We start from the raw sequence: 17,334 nt of genomic DNA, 5'->3' as shown, positions 1-17,334 counted from the left end.
GTCAAATCTTGATACGTCTTGTCAGTTGTAGTCAAAACAAAATTTGATCGTTCAAAGATGTTTATAAATACCACCTGTAGTGCCCAAGAAAATATTATAGACATTATAGTGCGCGATGCTGAGCGATGGTTTATGATATACCTCCTAATTACAATAATATTTATAGGGTAACCTTGAAAGAAATTATCATTACTGTTGTAGTAAAATAAAAAAAAATATTTGAATGCTCAAAATATAATATAATAACTGGTACTTTGTAGGTAGTAAATCTCAGTAGTCCTATTAGGACTGTCGCCCAAAAAAACATAATTATATAAAATATTAATAGATAATATGTTACATAGGTACCTATTCCATTAAAAATAAGTATTTTTGGTCAAGTAACATCTTAAATAGAATTAAAAATTGCCTAATACTTGCATCAATAGCAAGACAAAATACTATAATAAAAATAAAAACAGACGTTAAGTGCTATACCTACATTTCAAAATTAAAATTAATATGTTAGGTACCTATACCTAATATGAGTACAAGTACCTAAATACCACAGGGAAAAAACATTATGTATGATATTTATTCAAATAATAATTGTTCAGTAAAAAAATCCTGAATATTTAAGTCATTATATAAAACGTTTTTATTTGTTTGTACTATACATTGTATATATTGACATATTGTACAGCGTGTACCTTTTCTTTTATAAAACAATACATTTACAATATATAAAAACATGGTATACGTATAATAAATAATAATTAATAAGTAAGTCTTATGACAAATTTTATAATATCGTTTATGACGAGAATAGTAAAGCTCCGAGCGGTGCCACCTGACAAGTTTAAGTTAAGAGGACGTCACACCCGCAAAACTCTAAAACCGAAATTGACCGAGTTCTACTCAGACTCCGTAAACGCGGTTTTATCCATGTCGTACGCTTGTAAGACGGAGACAACACATGCGGGTGTGACGTCCTCTTAACTTAAACTTGTATTAGGTACTAATAGCAATATAAATATGTATAATAAAATATCTATGTGATCTATCATTTAATTCAAATTTAACACATCCATTACAATAATCTACTCAATTACGAGGACACGAGGTACACTTGACAGTTGACACCTACTATACAGCAGAGCAACTTCCGTAGATTTTATTGAAATTACAAAATGTGCATAAAATAGCGGTAAAATTTGCTATACAGTCTAGTCACATAATTGCCAATAGCCAATAGGTCACCTATTCAGTGGTCTAGTCACGAGATAGGATTATTACAATTAATTGCAATTTAAACGGTTTTGTTGGGCGACTTAATAAGTTAAATAGATTTAATATTATTGATAAATAAAATATTGTTAGGTGGACATCATATTTTAAGTAATGAAATAATATCAATAATATCCAACGTTGTCATAAAATCATGATATGTGATACGAAGAATGAAGGACATAAATTAAATTTTTAGATATTGTCATTTGTCATGAATGTAATTTGAGCATAAATCTGTATCGTATTCAATGAACTACTACATAATATTATTGTAGGTACTTATCTTTATAGATATTATGGGTAAGTATTGATTAATATTTTGTTTTGAAATAAAGTAAAAATATTTTCTATACCCACATATATAAATGTTGAGCCATTATATGTATTTCAAAATAAAGACCAAACATATATTTAAAACCATAGACCCATAAACCTATAAACTAATGGACAGTGCATAGAGGGAGAAATCACCAGACGAGATTGTTGAGAGAGAAAAGAGAGTTTTTGGCCGTTACAGTGTGCCAAAACATATAGCCCAAACATGTTTTTCTCTATCACATATGCAATATTCTCATATTTTATGTTTTCTCTCTCAGTTGTGTCGTCTGGATTAACCAATGGCAGGGCGGTGTGGGAAGCGCTGTCCATTAGTTTATAGGTCTATGCTTAAAACTTGCTTATGCTTATGGGGAAAATTAGAAAAGATTATGAAATATGTACAATAATTGAACTAGTTTACCAAGTTTGTACGTCATGGGTCTATTTTTTCTAAATTCTCTAAAATTCCTTAGATAATCGGAAAATAATAAAATATACTCGAAGATTTGAAAAAATATGCCTACCTATATTAATATGCCTATACAATAGTCAATAACGCACCTCTAGCACTTGCGGCAGTTCTTAATAAAATGTTCACATTATTTATTGTTGGTGTACCTTCAAATACTTTATTACTTATATTTTTAATTTGTTTATATTATGTAGGTAGGGATGTACAGTATTCGCAATATACATTATACATGTATATATATATTATTAACATTTTAAGCACAACACATAATATTAATATATTATCTTATAATTTACGTATATTGTTAGCTGTATGCCTGTATGTCTGAATATACTAATGTATACTGTACACTAATAATAAAATCATAAAATATATAGTTATATGCTCTACAGACCCCCACACGAGTACTCTCAATATGGTAAGGTTACCTGTCGGCTGGTCATATAAAGGTATTAGCATTTAAAATAATAAACAAACAAGCAAATAGGTACCTATGTAAAAAAAAATGTAATGCAATCTATTAACCCATTTTTTGAACACTAATAAACATTAGAATCATTATTAAAATTTTAAATAATAAGCAGAACTACATTAATTCCTAAATGTAATAACGAATAATAAATTGTACAGCATTTAAACACATCATAATATGACGTATTGTACAGTATAATGTAGAACCGTAATAACCTAAAAGTATTTGTTGAGTAATGTTTAGCAATGTAATGTTTGGACAGTTATTAGTTTATATCCATAAGTTCACAAATTACCCTATATTCGTATTTTAGATAGATATCAAGATATCAGACATCAGATATATATTAATATTTAATACTAAAATAATTTCATACAAAAGTAAAAATAAAAAGGTGGATAAGTGGATGTCGCTCTGCTGTACAGTAGGCTACAAGTGGGTCACTGTAATGGATAGTGTTAAATTTGAATTCAATGATATAATATCATTATATAAGAAAAACGATTCTGAGCGAAAACGGTCAGTCAGCCTATGATTTTACCAAGTATATTTGATGATATTATTATGAATAAAGTAATTTATATATAACCTATTTACGTGGAGGCTTGTTTTAAATTTTCAATCCTTAGCCATAAAAGTTAAACATTTTATACATTTTTAACCACAAAATAATTAATAAATTATAAATTTGATAAATGTTGTCAAAATTTGAACTTTAAATGCTTATAAAAAAAAATTGTGCCTATGTATTTTTATTATTTTTCATCTGCCTTTGAAATAATAACCTAGGATCCTTCTATTAAATTTTCAAGCTTTTTTACTCAACAGATAAAATTTTATTGATATTTATAGAAAAAAAAAACTAAAAAAATTGAAAACTGACAATGGCCGTAAACAGCTCAAAAAGAATCAAAATATTTTGTAAATTTTATGGTGTATAGAAAATGCTAATATAAAAATCCGCTCAAATTTCATGTCCCTACAGTCATTTGTTTTAGAGTTACACCAAAAACCAATATCGATTTTCTCGAAAACAGATTTTGCGTAAAAATTCCAGTTTTTCCTTAATTTTTCTTTTGTTTTTCACGTCGCTTGTGAAAACTACTGGGAAATTTTTACTTTTGACCCCCCAAAGTACCAATTAGATTCACTTTCCTATCAGAAAAGTTACTATTGAAGAAAATCCAAGCACTTTTACTGTCCTAAAAGGTGAACACACATCATTGTATGAAATCCTTGTAGAAATTTTTTTTTTTTTTGATTAAGGTAGACAAACTTATGGATAATCTTGTATTAAATTTTCAAATCTTAGATGTAAAAAGAAAAATTTGTATGAATTCTGTTTCAAAATAATTTGTTAATTTTCGTGATTTTTCAGTATTTGGTCAAGGTTTGAACTTTAAATGCTTATAAATAAAAACTGTGACTAAGGGTTTTTAATTTTTTTCATCTGCCTTTGAAATAATTTACTAGGAGCATTCTATTAAATTTTTAAGTTTTTTAACCAACAAATAAAATTTTATTGATATTTAAAGAAAAAAAAAACTAAAAAAAATGAAAACTGAAAATGTCCGTAAACAGCTCAAAATATTTGGAAAATGTTATGGTGTATAGAAAATGCTAATATAAACATTCAGTCAAAATACGGTCATTTGTTTTAGAGTTGCACCAAAAACCAAAATCGATTTTTTCAAAAAGAGATTTTGTGTAAAAATTCCCGTGTTTCCTTAATTTTTCTTTTTTGTTTTTCACGGCGCTTTTGAAAACTACTGGATAAATTTTGCTTTTGACCCCCCAAAGTACCAACTAGATTCACTTTCAGAAAAGATACTGTTGATGAAAATCTAAGAACTTTTATTGTCCTAAAAATTAAATCGGAAATTCCAAAGTATGTGTAATTTACCACCGCTTATTTGTCTTAAACGTAAATAAACTATAAAAACTAAGTGAAAAAAGTATTATTACGTATTTAAAAGTAGCAGAACGTTGGTGCATTGATAGTATCGAAATCTTTGATACGTTGTATAGCATATTATCATCTCAGTATTTGCCACTGGTAAAAACATTTTAAATGGTCAAAATACTCACAGTCGTACTTATTCAAATTATCAATATTAAAAAAAAAAACTAAAGAATTAATATTCATGTAGAGCATTATTGGTATGTATTAGGTACCACGTAAAGGAGCGATCGGCTCATTCTTTTAGACGCAGTCACACACTATTACTACGTACACGGCCCACATGCAATTATACATAGGAAATTAACAATATTAAAATCCTTAAACTTTAAAGACGGTCGGTACCAAATCTCCCATAATATGTGCAACGGTAAGGGTACTGCGTTCTACCGAGGTGCGTGATCAGTCGAGAAATTCAGTGGTGACGGTACGCCACCACCAGAGCACGTTGTCCCAGGCAGCTGTCCCCGCGGCTATAGACAGTATAACGGTGGCTGTTTCTAACTTGTTATTACTAGGGTTGATGTGCTATGTATATATACGACCAAACTACTGGTTACAATCGTGAGGCGCTCGCAGTAGTCGGCGTCAGACCAGCCGTACGGCAGACCCCTAGCTATAGTAATATGACTAGGGTTAGTGTTCAAATTTACATGTTGAAAGACAGTAATACAATATACGATTTCAGGAAGAAGGACCTATTTACCAATACCCATAAATTGCTCCACTGTGCACTACGTGGTCACCGACCGCGCACCGGAGCAGTTTTAACGTCCGACTAACCGCAATTCCGCCTCACCCAAAATTTTTTTGATTTTCGACACAATTTTTTTATTTTGTTTAGTTATTATTTTATAACCTATGACGTACGTGCAATCGTGCGGTCGACGTGCCACGTGCTCGGTTTGCTCCGATACAGCCAAATATCGATCACCCGAAAATTTATTACAACGTCTACGGTGCCGAGTTATCCTGATGTGACAGTCTAAAATGCTAAGTCTAGATTTTTTTGTCTCGTCACAGTACGCAACACGAAAAGTGACACGGCTCAAGTAAACAAATCGTACTCTGGACACTGCAGTTTGATACCTACGTAATGCCTATTGAACAATCGATTGAAACATAAATGTTTCATAAATGTTCCAAAGATGAAAAAACATTGTCGCGGAACAAAATATTGTGTGGATTCTGATAAGAAATTTTCCAAATATTGTTTCGGATAAAGTAAAAACATTGTTCTAAAGATAATATTATACATTATTGTGACAAGCGAAGACATAAAAAATTATACTTCCTATGAAATAAGTGCAAAAGGATTTTTATAAAATAATTAATTTGGGCATATCTATTGTTGATACATACCTACTGTACATACTACGTCTGTATATTTGTACAATATATTTTATAACAATTTTACGTTATAAAACATAAAAAGCCGATAAGTGGATGTCACTCTGCTGTACAGTAGGTTACAAGTGGGTCAATATACAATGGATTTTATTAAACTTGAATTCAATTATAATACCATTGACAATTTAATTCAATGCTCAAATTGCGCAGGGGGACGGTGCTCCTCTACTATTTAAATTTTTTTTTGCTTGGACGGGGGACGGTTCAAACTAACGCCCAAAATAATTTTTATTGAAATTTGGAGTAGATCTAAATTTTTGTCAAAGATAAACCTAATGAATTTGAATTTTTTTAATATAAAGATATTTTTCATCTCTTCTAGTTTCTATGGTTTTGACTAGAAGTGTTCAACCATTTTGACTCGCGATCCACTGTTTTTGTAAAAATATTTTCACGACTCGTGTCAACTTTTTAGGCCATGAAATAAAAAATGACTTAAGCTGCTAGTTTTGCATAATTTCCCGTGCATAAGTGTGCCCAAAACATACCTACTGTACGTACCTACTACGTCTGTATATTTGTACAATATATTTTATAACAGTTTTACGTTATACAACATAAAAGCGGGAAAGTGGATGTCGCTCTGCTGTAGAGTAGGTAAAAGTGGGTGGATGTACAATGGATGGTGTTAAATTTGTATTCAATGACATAATATCATTGTATAAGAAAAACGATTCTGTTCGAAAGCGGTCAGTCAGCCTATGATAGGAGTCTATGAAATAAGTATATTTGATGATATTATTATGAATAAAGTAACTTATATATAACCTATTTACGTGGAGCCTTGTTTTAAATTTTCAATCCTTAGCCATAAAAGTTAAACATTTTATACATTTTTAACTACAAAATAATTAATAAATTATAAATTTGATAAATGTTGTCAAAATTTGAACTTTAAATGCTTATAAAAAAAAATTGTGCCTATGTATTTTTAATATTTTTCAACTGCAATTGAAATATTATATCAGGAGCCTTGCATTAAATTTTCACGCTTTTTTACACAACAAATACAATTTTATTGATATTTATAGAAAAAAAAACTAAAAAAATTGAAAACTGACTATGTTCATAAACAGTTCAAGAAGAGTCAAATTATTTTCAAAATTTTATGGTGTATAGAAAATGCTAATATAAACATTCAGTGAAATTTTCAAGTATCTACAGTCATTCGTTTTTTAATTACAATAAAATAAGAAAATTGTTACATGAGAAATCGAGTGAATATCAAATATTGTAAAAATATAAATTTCAGACGCCCATAAAAATTTAATTTAAGTTTCTTGTAGGCATTTTTTTTTTGATAAAGGTAGACAAACTTATGAGTAATCTTATATTACATTTTCAAATCTTAGATTTAAAAAAAAAAAAATTTTATGAATTCTGAACTCAAAATAATTTGCTAATTTTCGTGATTTTTCCGTATTTTGTCAAAATTTGAACTTTAAATGCTTGTAAATAAAAACTGTGACTAAGGATTTTTAATTTTTTTTTATCTGCCTTTGAAACAATAACCTAGGAGCCTCCTACTAAATTTTCAAGCTTTTTTACTCAACAGATAAAATTTTATTGATATTTATAGAAAAAAAAACTAAAAAATTGAAAACTGACAATGTCCGTAAACAGCTATAAATTTTTCTTTTTTTTTTCACGTCGCTTTTGAAAACTACTGGGAAATTTACTTTGACCCCCCAAAGTACCAACTAGATTCACTTTCCTATCAGAAAAGTTAATGTTGAAGAAAATCCAAGCACTTTTACTGTCCTAAATAGTGATGACAGACACACAAAAAAAAAATTTGCTTCGATTTGCTTTAACAGAATCTTTTCTGGTAGCCGTTAGGAAAGTTAATCTAATTGGTATACTTTGTTGGATTAAAACTACTTAAAAGTAAAAAGTTCCCTATAACTTTAAATGTGTCAAAAAACTAGTTTTCGAAAAAAAAAAGAAAAAAATAATCGATTTTGTTTTTTAGTGGAACTCTAAAAAATAACCGTATATATTCACTGATTGTTTATATTATCAATTTCTATATGCACCATAATATTTTTGAAATATTACTACTCATTTTGAATTTTATAGGATAAGAAAACTTAATTGATTTTTAAATATTGTCTATACAAAATTTTTCTCTCGGTCCAAAAACATAAAATTTTAATTCAGCGTTCCTCATAAGTTGTTATTAGAAATTCATGACAAAATTTATCACGATAAATAGTAAATTATCTCAAGGAAGAAATTCAAAAAAATGATCTATTTATATCTAAGCTTTGGAAATCTTATACAATATTCTACTTAAGGTTTCCTACATTTAACAAAAAAAAGTCAAATCAATTTTTACACGAGTGTTTGGAATTAAACATTGGATATTCACTTGTAAATTAACAAATTCTCATTCAATGATTTTCTTATTTTGTTGTTATTCAAAAAGTATTAAAACATTTAATCAAATGTTCATTTTATCATTTTATATACATGAAAATATTTTCAAAATATTTTGACTCGTTTTGAGTTATTTATAGACATTTGAAATTTGAAATTTTTTAAATATTTTATTCTATAAATATCAATAAAATTGTATTCGTTGGGTCAAAAAGCTTGAAAATTATTTATACAGGGTTCCTCTCATTAATAGTTATAATAGGAGTTGATAAATTAAAAATCCATTGGCATGATTTTTTTTATAACTTGTAGTTAATAATAGTACTTATTCAAAGTTCAAATTTTGACAATATTTATCAAAATCTTGAAAATTTTCTAATTATTTTGTAAAATGTTCAATTTTTATAGCCAATGATTAATATGATAATTTATATTTACCTTTTTTATAGTAGTAACTAGTAATCCCTATAATAGTGAAATAAATTACTTTAACCTCAAAAATATCATTAAATTTACTTGATAATATTACAGGCTGACCGTCTTCGCTCAAAATCGATTTTCGTATACAATGATTTTATATCATTGAATTCAAATTTAACACATCCATTATTACAGTGACTCTCTAGATACAAGACACCTAATATACAGCTGAGACTTACTCACTTACCAGCATTTTATTTTTGTAACACCATTTTTATTTCCTATATCTTTAGTTTATACATTTCAATAACTCAGGAACTACTCGTTAAAATTTTGATTTAGATATACTAAAATTGTCAAGAAAACCATCTGCTTAATAATGTACTTAAAGTTAAAAAGATTTATTCTAATTCGAAAAAAAGTTTTTTCGCCACAGTATACTCTTTAACTGTTTCAAAATTATTGTTTTGCTATTCATTATTATTTCAATTATTTTTAATTATTTAATTTATAAAACATTTGTTTTCAAGTATCTTGTTTAATTTATTGTACACAATAAACAAATACAATTAGGTATTACTGTATTGAGATATGAGAAACACAAAAACGCTCGTCTCTGATGATGATTTTCTCTATTTTATGATAATAACTTGGTCATTATATGATAAATATTTGTTGAATTGTTGAATTTTGTTCCGGTTTACAAAAACAGTTTTTACGTAATACAATTTTGTAATTACACAATTGGAATTGCCACGGACGGGTTTTACATTCATAAACTTACTACGTATAAAATGTACGATTTACCTATTTCTATTACGTAAAAAAATGTCTCAAAAATATTTTCAAGTACCTAATAATTTCTATGAAAATAAATGACTTCATGAGTGTTGTAATATATAGTTAATTAACATTACAGTATTTAATAAATAAATATTTTAGATACAAATATAAAAATCTTAAATTATGTTTTTTCAGTTTTTATTTTTAAATAAACTATTTCTATGACAAAACCTATAATAACCATTCATAATTACAATATATTGTATATTGTATAATATATTACTTATAAGTAATAACGAAAATGTAATTCAAATCTTTTTCTTTTTCGTACACATATGGAATAACGCCTGTGTTAATAAAGTATAGGCAATATTTTGTTATGACTGTAAATTATTATGCATTATATTATACCACGAGCAATCCAAATTTGACATTATACCATTGAGGACATCGGCCATGAATGTAAATAATATAAAAGCAGTTGTCGTGCAAACTATAATTACGAATTCATTGTAAATTTCAAAATTGAAAATCATATTTAACGCCTATTGAAATAACAAATAAATAAAAAAATTGTATACTGACGTAACAATTTGTTTTTTTAATTTTTAGATCCCAAGTTTATCCTATGTCACTTTTCTCATTCATGATTCAATGAATTAGTGATTACCTATGATTATAAATTATAATACATTATCAATATTTAGTATTCACTATCTATTATTATAATACTTTAATATTTAATATTTAATTCTCTCCATTTATTCATATTATTATTTTTTTATTAATATCGGAAGTTTGTCATATAGTTAAAGATTAGGTACCTAACAACTAATATAAGTATTAAGATACTTCTAGAATCTAGATATCTTATACTGGCAAATAAAAGGTTTTAAGTACAAATTTAGCTGGAATTGTAATAAGATTTCTTAATTTATAATATCCATCTGTAAAAATTAATTATAAAATTACATGTTAATGACATTGCATGATTTTGGATTTATTTATGATCGGTATAACAACCATGTTGATCTAAAGGTGCTTTTATACTAAAATATGTGCTATAAATTGCACTACCTAATGACATTTCAGTTTAAAAAGGGGTAAAGTAGGCAACCGATCTGATGTTGGTATATAGTTGTAGGTGGCGAATGCGTACCTCTTCATTAAGTAAATCACTGTAATATATGTGTTAAATATGAACTCAATGATAAATCATTGCATATTTGCTTATTATAAAAAACGATTTTACGATTCTGAACGAAGATGATATGTTTACCTATATTACTAAATTTATTTTACTATGAAATACGATAGATTAAATTAATTTTTGCCAAAAACATTATATTATTTACTATATTATTATTAATATTTAACTATTATAATATGTATACGAGTTTACAACGTAATATAATAAATATACTATATTGTTATTAACTCTTGAGTCAATATCGACTTAGCGATTGTCTGTGTGGATTGGTTCGTAGTATAAAATATAAGTAATACAATTTTATTAATCTTAATATTTTTAAAATGCCATTGTGTATATAAAAAATATAACTATACAGGTAAAAATTTCATATCTACACAAAAAATATTTTCGAATTACAACTAAATAACAACTAATATCGTTATTCGTTTAAATATCTCATTTCGTCCAAATTTAAACTTAAAATATCTTAAAAAATTCACTTATAATACTATATGAAAATTATTTTTTTTAACCAACCAGATTAATTTCAAATTATTAAGATTCTTGGTATGGGTTTTTGCCCATGTGGCTAGAAGAGTATGGAGATAGAAGCCCTCTACAGGCTTTACAAGTTTTTCATTGATAATAAATTATGGAAAATGACACAAGGGCCCAAAATGGTTGGCTCCCTAATAGAAATTTTCTGGCTACGTACCTGTTTAAACTACCTATGTCTCAAAAGTGAAAATACATTTCAAAATATTATAAGTACCTAGTAAAAGTATTTATGGGCACTTACCTCCAAATTGTTATCATTTAAACATGGCACTCATATTTTCAACTAAAAATAATACAGTCAACATTTAAATAAAAATTACAAAAACTGTGCAAAAAATTAAACTGTATAGGTTAGGTTAGGACACTACCAACAATATTTTATATCTAATCAGGAAAACTCGTTTAATGGTAAGTCAGTACTGACTCAAAAGTTAATAACAATAATATACAATAATAATAATAATAACAACAATAATATATGATAAAAATATAATAATACACTGTTATAATAATAATTGAATATTAACAATATAATAAATGCAGTGTTTTCGGCCAAAATGTATTTAACCTAGGTACTAGTAGGTAATATTACTTTTACTACTATACTAATAGGTATTAGTATAGTAGTAAAATACATATTTTCTATAATAGTATATAGGTAATAGATATATCATGTATCATTGTGTCATAAAATAATAAATATACCCTGTCCAAAGAGAAAAAACGCCAATTCTACGCATCCCCACGTGACACACTCAGTCACTGAGACCGGTTCCACTATTGTAGGGTGTCGCATGGCGAAATCCGGATCTATTCAGAAGAATTTTCGTCGGGCCGCGGTATGTTCTTTCACTGAACAGAGGACGGGCTGACGCCTGACAGACCGTCTTAGCAAGTTCGTCAGAATCGTTTTTCATATGTAATGACTTATCATATTATTATATTATTATCTTATTATTATTTGGTTATTATCTAAGGTAGTTGTCCACAGTGGCGTACATTCAAATTTGCTCTGGGGGGGGGGGGTTTAAAAAAAAAATAACCAGCACTAAAACCTTCTCTTTGCAACTACCCATTCTCCTAACAATCAAACACATTACACGTATAAATATTAATAGGCAAATTAATAGCAAAACAAATACAAAGGTTTACGTAACTCATGGCAGTTAAATATTATTTAATATGCACATAGTAAGTACAGAATATTATAAATATTATATTATTAATTATTTATAATAAAAATTCTAGTCTCCTTTTTTTATTGGATAGTTCAACCAGCACTTCATCAGGAGTAATTGAATCATTTTTGTTGATCGAGAGCATAGCTAGACCATTAAGAGTTCCACTAGAGGAACTTATAACTGTTTGAGTTGCATTCAATGAATTTGACAATGAATTCATTATTGAGGGTGGTTTCGAAAAAAAGATTGCAGTTTCGATTGTTTTTTTTCAGCCATGATTACTATTTATTTTACCTTCAAAACCTAAAATATATCGAAATCGAATGATAATGATTATGATGTGATAATAAATCATTAAAAATTATTATTAACAGTATTCACGTTGATAGTTAAGACATTAAAATTAAAAATACCTACTCATCGTATTATGATGTACACAAATAATATCTGTTTGAAAGACAACTAAAATATATAATACTTATTTATTATTATTTATTACTTATTACTTATGTGATAGGTAACTTCTGTACTTAAAAATACAATATATACTATATTTATGTGTATGCATATTAACTTAACTGAGTTAAAAAAAAAAAAACTTTCATTTCACCGTATTATTGTCACTCACGCGAAATTCAACGATTATAACGCAATCGGTTTTTTCTCCGTTGTCTGATCGAGTCGGTCGAGATAAAAACAATATTAATATGTATTTATATCCGCACGCAACTAACTAACTGTGTACGATCAAAATAATGTCTATTTTGATTGATATACCATATTATACGGCACCCATAATTTCGTTATGAAATCTTTTTTCGTTGTTGGTTAAGTATAGTGTTTACTGTTTACTCAATAGTCATATTATTATGACGTATATTTGTGTATACACGGTTAAGAAATTCATCAATAATATCACATTATTTTTTTTTTTTTTTTGGTCCTGGGGGGGGGGGTTTGAACCCGACCCCCCCCCCCCCCCCCCCTGTATGTACGCCACTGGTTGTCCATATTTTAGAACAGTAGATTGTTACTGTGTATAATAAAAGTTATAGAGTTTAAGTACTTGTTAATAAATTTTCATTATTATTTTATTATTTTAACTTAAAATGTTAAATACCTAAATAAAATATTATAAGCTATTAAATACCTACTTCATACTTGTACAGATAGATTTGACTAGAGAGCCTAGATAATATAATATATATTATATAAAGGCTCTTTAGGTATGACAGTATTTAAAATTTCATTTCCAAATTGTGTTATCAATTATCACTTATCACAATATTGTTATCACCACAAAATATGAAAATATAAGCATTGAGCAAACTATTTTCCTAAAAGCAACCGATTTACAGCAATCGGCCAACTACCACTGTCTATTGGCTATTGCCTAATCACATTACGTCACAATTTAAATTGTCATGATACGTCATATAAACTGATTACTAGGTGGGCAGATCCGCAGATTCGAAAATCGAAATAATATAATATTATGATTTTATTCAACTTTAGAGTTGAATAGTAAAATAATATTAATACCATTGATTAAGTAAACATCATTTGTTGACTGTACACTGTATTATACAATGCGACATTGTTCATGATGAACTCTTTTTGTACGTCGAATGGATTGCAGACATTAGATCCTTGGCCACAGTTGACAACAGACGCTGTTGATTTTCAATTTGAAAACAATTTTGCCACCGACCAGCAATCATTCCAACCACTGCCCGACAAAGAAGAATACTTACAGCGTTTGGGTGAGTTGTCTCTCTGCCATACAGTATACATATTTAAGACATTTAAGTTGGGTATCATTATTATATAATATAAAATAATATTAGTGTTATGTAATCATTGTATCAGATTACAATATAAACTGGTTATTTGATATTGATACCATCTATGTTCATTGTTCAATAGAGCATAAACTGAAAAGACTGAAGAACAGTTCACAGTCCGATAGTACAAAACGCCGCCAAATTGTCGATCAACTGTGTGAAGCTCGCAAGTCATGTTTAGAATATTTGGTGGATTCAGATAATATAGTGTTTGAAAACGAGCAGACAGTCACCCAACCTTCAGGTCTTTCCACTTGGATCAATCCAGAACAGCCGTTGTCTACTACTGAAACCCAACATCTGATTGAACAAGATACTCAAGATGAATGAGTTTTGGAGTCGTCGTACTTGTGTCATTCTGACTGGCGCTAGCAAAGGAATAGGACAGTGTTTAGCTGTAGAAATTGGTAAACTTTTAGTCCCAGAGTCAACCATTGTTCTTATGGCTAGAGATACAAATGGTCTGGAAAAAACCAAAGAAATGGTGAATAAAGAAAACAGTGACATTTTGGTAGAGGTAAGTATATAGAACAATATTTTTTTATCACCTATTAAATTCAAAATTGTATTGGTGTTTTAGTATTATAGCGTGGATTTATATAACTCCAACGCAACAATGTTTGAAAAAATTGTTGAACCTATCGATTCAACAAAGTACGAATTATTTTTATTAATTCATAATGCTGGGTCAGTTGGTAATCTGGATCATCTTGCAGCTGACATGAATGATCCTGACGAGTGGAACAAGTAATTATTCATTTTTTTTTTAATTAGTTAGGATGGTGCCACACCCGCATGCGTTCTCTGTCTTACAAACGCATAACATAGTATATTGTATGCCCAGCAGATCATGTTGAGCTCTGTTAGTTTAAAAATTAGAATGAATGACCTCTTATAAAATTTAAAGGTAAGATTATTGTTTATTTTCTAGTAAACCTAGGTTTTTTAGATTTTAATTTTAAAGCAAGTTATGAGTATTTTAAAATGCACCAACTATTTACAATTTTAAAATACTCATAACTTGCTTTAAAATTAAAATATTAAAAAACTATATGAGGTTCACTATACTTTGTTCCAAAAGAGAACATACCGCTTTCACACATGTCGAATGATTCGATTGGTGCGTTGAGAACCACGTGATCACGCTAACAATGGGAAATTGGATGCTCGCCGCCGGGCATAAATTGGTCACCGACCGGTATGTTCTCTTTTGGAACAGAGTATAGATAATATTCTTACTTCTAAATTTTACAAGAGGTTAATTTCACTCTAGTTATTAAACTAACGGAGCTAAAAATGATCTGCTGAACGTATAGTTTACTATGTTATGTGTTTGTAAGACAGAGAGAACCCATTCGGATGTAGCTCCCTCTTAAGTATTAAAATAATAAAATCAATTAATTAAAAAGGAAATTTATATAGTAAATACTAGCTGACCCCGTGAACTTTGTTTCTCATTTAAAATACTAATTTTTTACAATCAAAACTGTTCGATTCGTTATTTAATATCCGGCGTAATGGTGTTCTAGATCATTAGAGATACCACTATTCCAAGTTTCAAGTTCTTACATTTTGTAGTTTATGAGATGTAGCGATGAGTGAGTGAGCAGTATTTGGCTTTTATACATATAGATTTAAGTGTGTTCAACTTAAGGGGCCTCAATACTGCCGTCAATTTTAGCTGTAAAGACCTAAAGTATTGACAAAATTAAAATTAGTTAACGTTGTCCGATTTTAATTCTGAAAAAAAATTAGAACTCACCAGAAAATTGTCTATAGATCCTATAGAAGCACTTTGTAAAAACTAAATTTTATATTATTGTGAACTGTAATTGAAAACTTGAAAATTATTCAAATTAAAATTAATATTAAAAATGGAAAATGTTTCGTACAATCTAAAGACATTTTTCTGCTGAATTCAAATATTTTTTCAAGATTAAAATCAGACAACGTTAACTACCTTTAATTTTGTCAAAACAAATGTATGTTTTTGTAAAATTTATGTAGTGAAATTTATATGGTTATCGAGTTATTGATATATTTGTCCATGCGCATACAAGAGAGGATACCCGCAATTAATTTCACTCACACTAATAATCATTTACAACTAACACATAAATCCCGGGTGGATATGACAAGATTAGAAATTGCCTAAATGTAACTTAAATAATGACCATAGCGAGGCCCGCTATAAAATACACAATAATCAATGGTACTAAATTAAAAATATTTTATTTTTCCAGATTCATGTTGTTGAATTTATATTCAGTAACCTGTTTAACAAGTGTATTTTTATCTAAGTTCAATTCAGATACAGCTGAAAGATGTATTGTCAATATTACTTCATTATTAGGGATTGAACCATTTAAATCAGTTGGATATTATTGTGTTGGAAAAGCTAGTAGAGAAATGTATTTTCGCGTATTAGCTTTAGAAAATCCTGCATTGAACATTCTTAGCTATTCTCCAGGTAAAAAAATTGTTCTAGATATATTTTAATTTCTAAATAAATTAAATCATTTGCACTTTATTTTAGGCCCCGTGTTGACCGATATGTATACAAATATTAGTTTGAATTCAAAAGATGAAGTAGTACGTGAACAATTTACAACTGGACAGCAAAAACAATATATTGTGAAAGTAGAAGACACTTGTCAAAAACTAGTTAACACATTAGCTATGAGAAGTTATAAAACTGGTGGTAGAGTTGATTATTACGATAGATAATTGTATTCCATATGAAGCTGTTTTTTTAACATTTTATGTATCATTGTTTTTAAGTTCATTTTATTATATGTTTCATTTATTATATCATTACTAATTTATGTTGAAGAAAGATATGATAATGAATATTTATCTAAAAATATATTATTATACACTACATAGTACATACCATTAAATATTTATAGTTCAGTTTTCTTACACTGATAAAATAAAAACATTTTATTATTACCTTGTCATTTCTATATGATTTATTGAACTGAACTCTAGCCCCTCCACCCCTTCAAATGTGAAGCATTATTTGTGCCTATAACTTATTATACTATACTCTATCCTACAAGAGAACATGCCACAG

At 28.2% G+C, this 17,334-nt stretch overlaps 1 protein-coding gene across 1 annotated transcript; it reads left to right on the top strand.

The window, feature by feature from the left end:
• The first annotated feature begins 13,767 nt into the window (after nt 1-13,767).
• Nucleotides 13,768-17,218, top strand: LOC132950212 (sepiapterin reductase-like). Its single transcript, XM_061021522.1, has 5 exons — nt 13,768-14,177; nt 14,341-14,775; nt 14,839-15,005; nt 16,502-16,728; nt 16,795-17,218. Exons 2-5 carry the CDS (start codon nt 14,581-14,583, stop codon nt 16,983-16,985), a joined length of 780 nt encoding a protein of 259 aa, XP_060877505.1. The 5' UTR covers nt 13,768-14,177; nt 14,341-14,580; the 3' UTR covers nt 16,986-17,218.
• The last annotated feature ends 116 nt before the right edge of the window (nt 17,219-17,334 follow it).

This window comes from Metopolophium dirhodum, chromosome 8 (assembly GCF_019925205.1).
Source record: "Metopolophium dirhodum isolate CAU chromosome 8, ASM1992520v1, whole genome shotgun sequence".
Classification (NCBI taxonomy): domain Eukaryota; kingdom Metazoa; phylum Arthropoda; class Insecta; order Hemiptera; family Aphididae; genus Metopolophium; species Metopolophium dirhodum.
This window is presented reverse-complemented; position numbering and strand designations above follow the sequence as displayed.

Excerpts from the sequence above, each read along its gene's own strand:
- LOC132950212 (XM_061021522.1), top strand. The coding sequence starts at position 14,581 with ATGAATGAGTTTTGGAGTCGTCGTACTTGTGTCATTCTGACTGGCGCT. Across the intron at positions 14,776-14,838 it reads ACAGTGACATTTTGGTAGAG|TATTATAGCGTGGATTTATA; the intron begins GTAAGTATATAG and ends TTGGTGTTTTAG. Across the intron at positions 15,006-16,501 it reads GATCCTGACGAGTGGAACAA|ATTCATGTTGTTGAATTTAT; the intron begins GTAATTATTCAT and ends TTATTTTTCCAG.